The following is a 12,056-nucleotide window of genomic DNA, read 5'->3' on the forward strand; positions in this document are numbered from 1 at the left end:
TGGTTTTCTTTCTTTTATTGTATGCAGGTAGTAAAAGAAAAAAAAGGAAAAGGGACACTTTCATTTTCTACTGCCCACGAACTTCGTGTCAGGTTCAGCCGACAAGGCCTCTCTGAGGCAAAGTGGTGGTCCCCACCCTTTCTGAAGGAGTCAGGCTCTTGCCACACCCTGCCGTAGGCGGATCTTGACTTTGCGGGGCCACAGCCCCACTCCTCTTCCCCAGGCCCCGAGAGCGGCCCCCTCCCACCACCTGCTTCTCTTTTAGCTCCTGATTATGCTGGGCATGGAACTCAGGACAGGTCTTGCTGGGCTCCAGGTAGCCCAGGGGCTTCCTTTTCAGTTGCCCCCCAGGCCAAAGAGAGCCACTGCGACAGGCTCGCCTGGGGTCATTCCTATCTCCTGGGGGTGGGGGGAGCTTCAGGGCTGGGTGCATAGTTGGCAAGTCTGGAAGAATCCCACTGTGCTGAATGAAGAGGCGGGCAGCACTGCCCATCCACAGGGTGGAAAAGTCTTGCAGAGATCTTGGCTGGATTTGGGAATCATGACAAGTGTGCCCAAGCTCAGAACTGAGAATCACTGCACTGGATTAAAATAGGCATGTTTAATAAAGACACTTCTTTTCTTGAAAAACATGAAACATTTATTTTGCCTTCACTGAGAAACAACTGAGGGGCAGAATAATAAACATTATAAATACTCATAAATACATCTGCAATATGTAAATAATTCAAATAAATAAATAAATATGGCAATAGAAAAATACATATATGGTATTCTCCGGTACTTCCCAGGATGTTCTTGCGAACAACTCCCTCCAAAGCACCCACGTTTTTGTTGTGTACGCACATCCCAAACGGGACCTGCACCCAAACTTTACAGTGTTACGTGTTCCACGTTCAGCATCGAGTCCCTCCATCCCCCTCTTGAGTCCTTCCCTCTATCTAGCCTCAACTGACCTTTGGCAGAGGGGTTTTCATCATTTTTTTCCCCTGAAGATGGTTTTTTTAAATTTCTGCCTGCCCCACTTGGTTCAGGATTTGGGCAGCTGATCCTTCACTTGCAGCCTGAAACGGTGCTGTCATTACATAATTCAACTAATCCCAATTTAGCCTTTGGGAAGACTCCATCTGATGAAGAACAGCCATCGTGCCCACCCAGCTGAAGGTGTGCTCTCTTCCAGACCCCAGATTGTGGGTCCATAAGGCCACAAGAGAAAGCATTAAAGCTGATTTTAAATCTAAGTATTTTTTTAAGCTGCACATACTAACCTGCGTAGTAGCTGATGCTCTGTATTCCTAGTAGATAGAAATATAAATCTATCGGATGTACCCAAGTAATTTTGATTTATATCTTTATCTACAGCTTTAGTTGACCCCCCCAAAAAAGGCCCTACTAGTAAAATGAGACAATCAAGTACTTATATTTTTACACTGGGCTAGACTTCATTTTTTGTTTTAAAACAGGTTGTTGCACTTCAGGCTGATAACTCTTCAGTAATCTTTGTAGTCCACACAGCTGACCATCTCTGTCAGTCAGCTGTGTGGACTGTGGCACAGGCAAGACTCTATATACTACAGTATATGGAGTCTTGCCTCTTTTTCTACGTGGAGTTTCAGTCCACGTAGAAAAAGATATAGTGTACGATATTGACTTGCATTTTCAGCATAGATAAAACTTAAGAGAAATAAAAAAGCAAAGATATTAATACCTGAAATATTGTACAGCAGAACAAAAATAAGTAATAGTTGTAGCTTGGTGGGAACAAGGAGATAAATCATTAATAGTCAAGGGAATATGATGAGGACTCAGTGAGTACCTAGTACACACTTCCTAGAGTCTGGTGCATTGTTCCTGCCAAATACCTTTTCTAGGAAATGTTCTGCTACAAATACTGCCTCTTCCAAAATCCAGTCTCATATTCTGGCATCCTGGAGTTGGAAGGGCCAGGTGTGACATGGACTTGAACCCCATCCCAGAAGGATGGCTGCCAGCTGCTGCTTTAACAGCCCACAAAGCACCTCAACTCATTTCTCTGGGAAGGGAGGCTTATGTGCACATTCCCCTCCATCTGTTTGTAGGCGACCCATAGCAAGACAACAGGATTTGGCCTTTCTTGGGCAAAGCCTACCTTTGGCCAATACGTGGAGATGATGGGTCAGTATCCTGAATCCAGCTGAGGTTAATCTTGAGTCCTGCTGAGACCAATGGAAGAAACTCACAGAGATCAGCCTGGTGAATCAGACCACTTACATTAGTTATCACACTTATCATTAGTGTGATAATAGGTCGTGTCATGCATGTTTTGGAAGAGGGCTGCCTATAAAAGAAAGGACTGCGCAATAATAGGTCATGTCATGCATAATGCAGCACAGCGAAGCCAGGTTCCCCTCTTGTGAAGTCCCATCTCTCTGCTCAATGCTCAGAGTCTGCTGGACTTGCAACAACCTTACAAGCCGAACTGTAAGAGAATGTAGTCTTATTAACACCCTCAGGCAGCCAGAGCCAAGTACTCTGAAACAGCCAGATGGAGGTGGAGAGATGCTGCTGGTGAGATTCCTTAGCCCCAAAGCAATGCTCTAGGCATGTAACCAGTTTTCACAAGGACATTCACTGCATGGGTACAGGAGCATTCAGAAGGCAACGGAAGGTGTTCACCCTTCTTTCTCCTCCTGCAAGCAGCTGATGCCCAGGGTGTTCCTTCTTTAAAGGTTCCAGGCATTCTCCTGAGACTGCAGGCAAATCAGGTCAAAGGTTCCACCGAGAAGATATTGGCACCTTCACCATCTCTGCCAGTCAGCTGTGTGGACTGTGGCACAGGCAAGACTCTATATACTGTACAGCATTACAGTTGTAAAGCTTAAACATTAAAGTGTGGATGGAGCAAAATATATAAAACTTCTCCCATAACCAATTTTCCAAACTTGTCATTCAGTTTGGTAAGGACCAGTGCTAGGACCACGCAAACACACACTCATGTATGACCCCTGATTCTGAACAATTAATCTGAAAAAGTAACATAGCTGTCTTTCACGATTCAGTAGAGAGTAGAATTCTCCCAGGTTGTCTCAGGTTCAGGAATCTGTCCTAGGACTGGAAAACCTTCTGTTCAGCGTAGCACTGTTTGGGTCTCTCTCCTCAGAATTTGAACTGGTCAAGCCGGGGTGGATGGCCAGCTGAGCCTCCCCTGGACCTTCTTCTGGCATCTTGCCGGCTGACACGATGCTCTCGCAGGGATCAGCGCCAGCACCCCGCGTGTGTCGGCGAGGCCTTGGCGTGTTGAACTGGACCAAGGGGATTTCATTTCTCCTGGCTAAAAACTGCGAGTAAATTGGTGGGTTCTTGTTGGGAAAGAGAGGTTGCTTGGCCTTTCCTAGGCTGACTAGGTAACTGTGCTTGGGGGACTGGTAGACATCATAGCCATTTTCCAGAGTCCAGTGTTTGAAAATGCAATCCTCGTAGCTGAAGTAATGCTAAAAGAAACAAGCACACAAAAGGTCAAGGCAAAGGTGAAACTCAGCTGTACATTAGGGTCAAAAATTTTCACTTTGCATTTCAATGTTAAATGTTTCCCAAATACTTGGTATTTTTCCTTGTTTAGGGTATGTGGTTTCACAGTTCTTACATTTTACACTAAATTACAAGTGATGCACAGCCATGTTTAGCCCCACTGCAAATAGCATTAGGATTTGACAGAACTTGACAGATGTCTACAAGGTCTGGAGAGACTGTGAGTTCATTTTTGTTTGTTTTGGGAGGCCTCAAGCAACAGTCTCACACATCTGTATTCATGAATCATGTTCAGCCCCCCAACTACCAGTGGCTCTGTGGCTCAGGCTCAGAATGGGGTCAGTGGAAGGAGTAAATTGTGTGCCCCTTCTTGTTCTCAATAGAATAGTTACAACATGCCATGGATGTCCTGGAGGGAAGGTGTGAGCACCGTTTCACATCACGCTGTGTCACCATATCTACAGACAAAGAAACAAACCCACCCCAGCCATAAATGAAAGAACTGGAGCATGACCAGTTCTTCCACCTCCCAGCATGTCTTCTTCCACCTCCCAGACAAAGAAACCTTCATTAGCTATCATGGCTCAAGTCCTTAATGGCTTTGCTGCACTGGGAAAGGAGGCCATAAAATCTTAAATGAATATTAGGACTCACCGATCCAAAGATATCTCCGTTAATGTCCATACAAAGGAAGAGTCCACTCTTTGCCCCATGGATCACTACATAGCCTGCACCTTCAGATTTGATTATCAAAGCACCTGGAAGTGAATGGGTTGAGCATTAGGAGATCTCTTCATACCTTGAGCCAGAAATAGTGACCTCAAATGCCAAAATATTATTATCCAGTTGCTTCAGTCTTCCCAAATTCTGGCCAGTCATGGCAAAACATCTGCCCTCAATCCCAGTCAAAAGGGAAAACAATATTCCTAATTGTAAGAAAGAGGTGTAGCACTTTCTTTTTAAGTTGGCTTTCAGAAGAAATATTATTATGTATGGCATTTGTTAAATTTTTTCTGATGTAAAATAATCTATGTGCAAAGTTAGATAAACTGTAACACAAGATAAGAAGACCAAAACAAGAGAAGGGAGAGAGACATTCCACCAAAAGCTGAGGGAAACAAGCCAAATGTCCATGAAGGGAGGTGTCTCTCCCGGACCTCCAGAATCGAGAAGGTCCCAGTTTGGAAGGCCATGGAGCAAAGCTCCAGCCAAGGTGTCCTTGGCAAGAGAGCAGCCACTTTGGGTCTTAACTATGCTTGTAATGAAAGTATCTTCTAAGGTGCAAAATAAATAAATAAATACAATCTAAATTAGAGGTTTCTTAGGATGAGCTTTCTCTCCAAATTCTATTTTTATTATAAGAAAGCCATATTAAATTTTCAGCTCATAAAATGGGGTGCCTGGCTTGCAAATGTAAGTGTAATGGGACACACACGTTTGAATTCTGAGCTATTTCATTGAATATCCAGATTTCTCTAATCATTACTATTTGCCTTTCAGCATTTAAATAGAAACTATGTAAAAAGGACCTTAATTTACCTACATTTGTTCCTTGACCAAAGATTTTGGGTGGATGGCATACTATTCAGCTGTATGAGATGGATATCTCCTAGTAGATCCTGAAAGATTCCCTCTTAAGAATTTATTCTTAGAAAAGATTACTCTATTGTTGGGTTGCTGGGATGTAGCCTGCACCTTATCCTATATTACCCTGATTTATATTCTGCAATGAAGCCTCCTTTAATGAGCTCATGCATTTTGCTTCTCCATTTTTTTGTGGGAGAGCAAGAGGTAGAAGCATTTCTGGTCTCAGTATCAGTGGCACTCTGGAGTTATTGATACTGGCTGAAATGCAAAGATCTTAATCTGGATCATTAAGGATATTCAGAGCAAGTTTAGCATAAATAAGCCCTGTTTTAAGCACTGGAGACTTTCAGGCTAGAGATGTCTGAGGCTGACCGTATTTGGTTGAGTCTGAGGAAGTCACAAGGTGCTTCTCCAATGCATGATGTATAATATTGGAACATCCCCTAATTCCCAGGAAGACAGAACAGGCCACAGAGGGTGACCTGAACTTTTTCCTGTTTTCATTAATGCAAAACTTTGATCAAAACTAGCAGATGACTTGAGGCCAATAATGACAGGCAGAGCTTACAGGCAACTTCATGCTGCTTGCTTCCATCATTTAGCAAGGCAACCGCCTTGCTTTAGAAACCTCGCCAGACCCGCTCCTCCTTTTTAAAAGCCCTCTAGGCCAGTCACCGGTTCTCCTGGCCCTGAACATCTCCCCCTCGCCCCCCCGCCCAGCTTCCCACCGCTCTCAGTGAACCTGCCCGCCGGCTCCGCGCTCGGTTCCCCGCGTGGAAGGAGAGGACCGGAGTGGAAAAAACTCGTGCCGCGCAGTGAGCGCGTCGGTCCTTGCTGCGCCCGACGCCCTGGAGCCTCCGGCTGATGCTGGAAATGCCCCCCCGCCCCCCTTGCAGCAGCCCGTTCCGCGGGTCAGGCCAGTCGGGAAGGGCGCGGAGAATCCCTCCGCCACCCAGCCGCGCCGGCGCCCGCAGCCGCCCCCCGCTCGCTCCGGGGACTCACTGTACAAGGTCTGGGACGGGCTGCCGTCCACGCGGCCGTTGGCGTGGATCTGCAGGTGGAAGCTGTTCCGGGCGCCGGAGGTGTAGAGGTGCAACAGGTGGTCGGCGTTGCCCCAGTTGGGGTTGAGCAGCGGGGAGAAGTCGGGGAAACCGGCCGCGGGCTCCCAGCCGCAGACGGCCAGCGGCAGCAGGAGCCTCAGGGCGCGGAGAAGGGCTGCGGCCGGGGCAGGGGTCATCGCGCTGGCTTCACCTCGCCCGGCTGCCGCTGGAGCTGACCCGAACCTCGCCCTCTTCGGTGCTGGCGACTCCGCCGATGCTGAGCGCCCTGTCCCTTTGGCGGCGGCTTTATACAGGGCCGCTGGGACGCGGGGAGGGAGAAAGGAAGAGGCACCCGGGGCCTTTTTTTTTTTTTTTAAGCAAAGGCAATATTTTAGGAGTGCCCCCAGATCTCAGGAAGATGGCGAGGAGGGAGTTCCCGGAGAGTTGTGGCACTTACCCAAATAAGCTTTTGGGCACTGAGTCTCAGGCTTTGCTGATTATCGCAAAACAAGGACCTAGTGCAGATGCTTCCCCACTTCTCAGCCACCCTGTGACTTTGTCACTGGAGGACCATTCTCTTCCTCCACAAGCCCCCCATCAGGTTTAGAAACTCTGAAGTGTCCAGGCAGCCCTTTTGAGCCCCCGAGTGGCCTGAAACAGTGGTATCCTCAAGTATGTGAGTTCAAGACCAAAAGCAAGTACACTAAACTTAGCCTTACCAATAGCTCCCACTAGATAACGCAACCTGATTTCTACATCTGCTGAATGAGAAGCATGAATTGGGTGTGCATCAGGAGCAATGTTTCAGAAACACAGAGGCCCTTGGCTTAACAGGCAGCTTGCAAATTCATGGATTCTGGCTGTTGTGACACTTAATTCCTGGAGATGTGTGTTGTCATTTAACCCAGGCAGTGGCAGGGTACATTTGTGGAAAAAGATGGAGGGAAAAGGGAACACAGGGACACATTTATATGCTAATCCAAATGTCCAGGTGCAAATGGAGAACTTATTTAGATCACCACCATGACTCCCCACCCCCCAAGACGGAAGTTGCATTTTGTTTCTTTTCTCTCACTGGGGCACCTTCGATGTGATGCTGAGTGATCTTCTCCCTGGGGAAGGTGGCTTCCCTGCTGCTTCTGCCCTGAGCTGTTCAAGGGCTTCCTCTTTGTAGCCCATCAGTGGTTCAGATCCTCTTTAATTTTAAGCAATGGAGTAGTCCTTCAAACAGAGAAGGGCCCTCTGGAAAGGAAGTCCCCCCCACACACACACACAAGCCTTTCCTCCTGGACTGCTTCCTGACTCAGCTGATGGCTCCCTGGCCACTGGAACTGACCCTTTGGCTACAGCCTGGACATGTTGGGACCTGGGTCAAAACAAATTCCTAGACTGGGATGAAGAGCCCATGCCATATTTTGGGGCATCGATGGGGGCAGCTTTTCTCTTCCCCAGTGACTCCTGAAGCTGGAGAGGGCCTTCCGTCTGTAGAGCAGCAGACCAGCCTCAGGCAGGACCCACCTGCTACCCTCTGCCTCCTGGTCCTAGTCCTCCCAGGGTATTCAGAAATGAATGATGCCTTCTTCAGCTGAAGGGCTGCCTTTTAACCCCAACAATCCTCTCAACCTCCATGCTTAGTCATCCTCAACCAAGGCTAGTCATCATGATACCTGATGGCATTCAAAACCTCCTTTACAGACTAACAACCGCAGGTGCAATAAATAGGCAGTTTTAGAGCAACTGTAGATCTCCTGCAAGGCTCCGTGGCCCCTCTGAGGCCCTTCTGGCTTCGAGCCAATAGCCTCTGCATCTGCTCGCTGTGGACTGAGAGTGTCCTCTTGCTTTCACCGTGGACACCTGCAAATTGAAGCGTTGCTTGCTCAATCCTGATTTCTCCCAGTGCCAGGCCCACTTTTCCCTCCTGACTGCTGTTTGTCCTGGGAAGTAGGAAAGACAACTGGGAGAAGGAACAGAAACAGAAACATACAGTACCCTTTTCAAATGGAAGAAACAAAACATGTCCAGACTGCTACCCAGAAACTACTTGTTTGTTTCCAAGAAAAGACAAGTTGGATCTGAAATGAAGCAGGAGCCCACTTGATCCTTGCAGGGATGGGTCTCAGGTCCCGGTGACTAGGCCATCCAGGAACTTGGGCTACCTGATCTTAGGGACAGTTGTGCTATGTGGAACGATGGCCGTAGTCTTACAGGATGTCTGACAACAAATGGAGGCAGTAAATTGGATTGGGATAAGCAGACAAGCACCGTCCTAAGCCTTTCAGCTCTGGCAAGCATTCATACTGTAGCATCTTCACAAGTGCTCTGAGCTGGGTTTCCTAGCCCTAACCCTAATGCTAGCCCTTGCCGCGTGGAACTCCACCAGGGTTCTGGATCACAATGCTCTGGAGAGGCTTTGTAGTCAAAGCCTCCCAGGGGCACATCATGCAACCACTATTTATTACACCTGCAACTGTTAGTCTGCAAAGGAAGTTTTGAACGTCATCAGGTGTCATGATACTAGGCGACGATACTCAGCCTTTCTTCCTTCTCCTGGTTTGTTTTGCATTTCTCTCTCTCTCTTTATTTCTCTCTCTCCCCCCCCACCAGCCCCCTTGATGCCTGTAAGGAGGACTCCCAGAAGGAGATGTGCTTATGACTGTTCACCCTGAGAGATGGACTGGAGAAAGGATGGATCATCTCAGTGCAGACTGGAGCACAGTCTTGTTGCAGTTAAAGAAATTGAAAGGACACAGAATGGTATGGGACAACAATTATTTTCATAGGATCACTTTGGCCCCCTTCAGGGCCCTTTGTAGGGCTGCAGGTGCCAACTGTGGAGTGTGTGAAGGCCTTGGAGGGAAGCCTGGGCACTCAGCCGTGTCCCTCGACCAACAGGTCTGGGACGGTGGAGGAGCTGGGCTGCGAGGGCAGCGGAACTAGAGGGGCAAATGGCTCCTTCTCTCCTCTGACCTTCCACGTGTGCCCGTCTACCATTCAAGGGGGCCCAGGGAAACGGCCCTTGGAGCTGCGAGGCCAGGAGACCTCTCTCACATCAATGCTCTGGAGGGTTGGCAGGCACCTGCTTGAAGTTTGCTCTGCCATCTCTCTCAAAGGACAATGATTTCCTCAGCAGAGAAAGGATGTGGGGCTGTGCACAGTGTGATTTGTAAATATCTGGAAATAAAATACAACAGAACATTGGAAAGCCCCAACTCTAGCCACATCTGGACAGTGGAAATTTAAAGCAAATTTACTTTAGCATTGCAGCTTGAGCAAACAAAGCTCAGCAGAGGTGACCTTGTGGAAACCTTTCCCCAAGGCCTGCTGGGAGGATCTGTTTCTCTACACATATGCCCGGTTGGTTCGGACAACTTGGCCTGCGGCTGACTGTCAACAGAGACAGGTTCTTCAGAGCTCAGAAAGGCACAGGGATCCAGTGGGCGGCGCCCCTGGATCCTGACTGCAGCACAAAAGATGGCCACACATCCTCCAGGGGCTTCTGCTTCCCTCCTGGGGGTCTGCAATGGCATGTGGGAAGAACCTTGGGAGGCAGGAGAAGGAAGAGCCACAGACCAGGCATGGTCAAATGACGGCTGAGCCCATAGAAGGAACAGGGGAATGGGAAGCATCTCAGAAGGGACCCTCCCTCGTTTCTTGGACTATAAAGACCGGGTGGGGGGGGCGGGAGAGGCACTTTCAGACTTGCAAGATTCTGTCAATGTAGTCTTACAATAAAGGTAGAGCTGGTACTTCTGGGTGTGCTTCTTGTCTGGCCCACTTGCAAGGCCAATGGGGTCAGTGGTCCTGTTTAGCACTGGCTGAACTGAGCCCGTTTTTAGAGGCAGCCAATCAGCAGCAGGCCCCATGGCTGACCTCTGTGGATGCTGTTGGAGCAGGGGAGCTGGTGCCTCAAGGCACCTTGGTGTTCAGCAAAGGCTCCGGCATTCGCTTGGGCACGGGGAATCGAAGTTGGCTGCCGCTGAGGTGGAAGGACTTCTGGGGAGCTTTTTTCTGGCCCAGGATTTGGGGCTTTAAAAACTGTCCACAAGGAATACATCCAACCATTCCAGCTTTTCTACAGGGTTCCTTCTCCAGGGCCAAGAGAGCAATACCTGTGGAGCTCTTTCCATTTGTGCAGTTGTTAAAGATTCACTACCAGGAAAAAAAGTTGGAAACCCTGATTTAGTCAGAGTTCCGGCTGAAGTTTGTCCTCCAAGTCCTCCTGCCGATGCTGCCATTTACACAGGTGCACTTCTGGCAGGCAGCCCGGCTTCCCGGGGGACCACGCAGGGATGTACACAGGTGCGGGGGAACAAGGTCCCCCATACCGAGGCAGATGTCAACACGGGTCCAACGCAAAACGCCCGGGACAGTGATGTACTTATTTACCCTGGCAGAGAAAGGAAGGACAGCCTTGACTGGTCTGAATCATGTCTTGGTCCAACGTTTCTGGAGATGTCCTGGTCAAGCAACCAACTCTCTCACAGAAATGCAACCCTTGCCCTGAAGATGCTACTGAGAAGCAAGCTGTGTATATCACCCCGGCGCAAAGGGCATTTTCACCAATCATTGGACATGCAGTCCTGCTCAGGGGTGAAAACACAAGTATCTATTAATAAAACATGACTGTGTTTAACTCTTCTCCCCAATTCTTTTTAGAGTATTAATATTTTTAAGCTTACTGAATCGCTGCAGCCAGCCTTCAATCATGCCAGAGGCTCAAACACTGCTATTTGGTCTAGTGGTTAAGGCATCAGGCTAGAAACCAGGAGACAGTGAGTTCTCGTCCCGCCTTAGGCACGAAAGCCGGCCGGGTGACCCTGGGCCAGTCCCTCTCTCTCAGCCCAACCCACCTCACAGGGTTGTTGTTGTGGAGTAAATAGGAGACAGGAGTATTCGATATGTTCGCCCCCTTGAGTTATTTATAAAAGATAATAAAGGCGGGATAGAAAATAAATAAATTTGTAGTGCAGTTTCAACAGTTAATGTGAGCTTTCAGAAAATATACCGGTCCCTTGAAACCAGAACAGTCAGGAGACTAAGGAATAGGTGTGGCAGGTACCAGCAAAGGCATTTTCCGCAAGCCAGGCTGCTTGAGAAACCAGCACCGGGGCGAGGGGGGCCTCCCGCTTCCATCTCAAAGAAATTGGCCCTCCAGCGGCACTGCAAGTCCCAGGCAGGGGGCGGGCCTTGAGGGCAGCGGACCAGTGGTACTGCAGAGGACCTGGGATCTGCTCTTGAGCTTCAGCACCTGACAGGTTGGGTGGCCTTCCCTGCTGAAGGGCAGAACTTGCCAATAACACAGTAAAGAAACAGGTATTAAGAATGTCTGCAGTTCTTCGATAACAGAGGATGTGAAGGAAGGGAGGAAACTCGCAAATGCATTCATCTTTACTTGCCCAGTTAGGGTTAGGGTTGCATCTGTTGCCTGCATTCTTCAGATGCTCTTCCTCTCTCCCTTCCTCCTGTGATCCTTCCCAGGGAAGCCAGGTGCGAAAGCTGCCCCCCTCTGCCCATCAGGTCTTGGTCCTGGACCATGCAGCGCCATTGAGCTGAGAACCTTCCTCAGTTTTAATGATAGAAGAGCTTATGGTACAACAGTTAGGATTCCTGGCCTTTCTTAGTCAGATGGGTGGAATGAAGTAAGATTAGGGAAAAACACTGAGCAAAATTAGGGTCAACACAGTTTTGGTGCCAGATGCAAATTCACGCTTTGAGCCCTGTGCTCAGAAGCCTGCTCTCTCTTAATAGCATGCTCAGAAGCTGTTTCATAATCCCAGCTCTTATTCTGAAGCTGGAGCTACTTGGTGAAACCAGAAAGGGAGCTAACACAACAGAAACAGACCGATTCCCAAAGCCCAGCATTTGTCCACCTCAGAAATGGTGACAGTTCATGAAGGCTGCTAACAACATGTCATAAAAATA

General features: G+C 48.6%; 1 protein-coding gene across 1 annotated transcript; it reads right to left on the reverse strand.

The window, feature by feature from the left end:
• Positions 1–611: 611 nt before the first annotated feature.
• Positions 612–6,458, reverse strand: FGF23 (fibroblast growth factor 23). Its single transcript, XM_063309241.1, has 3 exons — positions 6,097–6,458; positions 4,162–4,265; positions 612–3,470 (listed from the first exon to the last, which is right to left on the reverse strand). Exons 1-3 carry the CDS (start codon positions 6,329–6,331, stop codon positions 3,072–3,074), a joined length of 738 nt encoding a protein of 245 aa, XP_063165311.1. The 5' UTR covers positions 6,332–6,458; the 3' UTR covers positions 612–3,071.
• Between the last annotated feature and the right edge of the window lie 5,598 nt (positions 6,459–12,056).

Source organism: Candoia aspera, chromosome 7 (genome assembly GCF_035149785.1).
Source record: "Candoia aspera isolate rCanAsp1 chromosome 7, rCanAsp1.hap2, whole genome shotgun sequence".
NCBI classification, from domain to species: Eukaryota; Metazoa; Chordata; class Lepidosauria; order Squamata; family Boidae; genus Candoia; species Candoia aspera.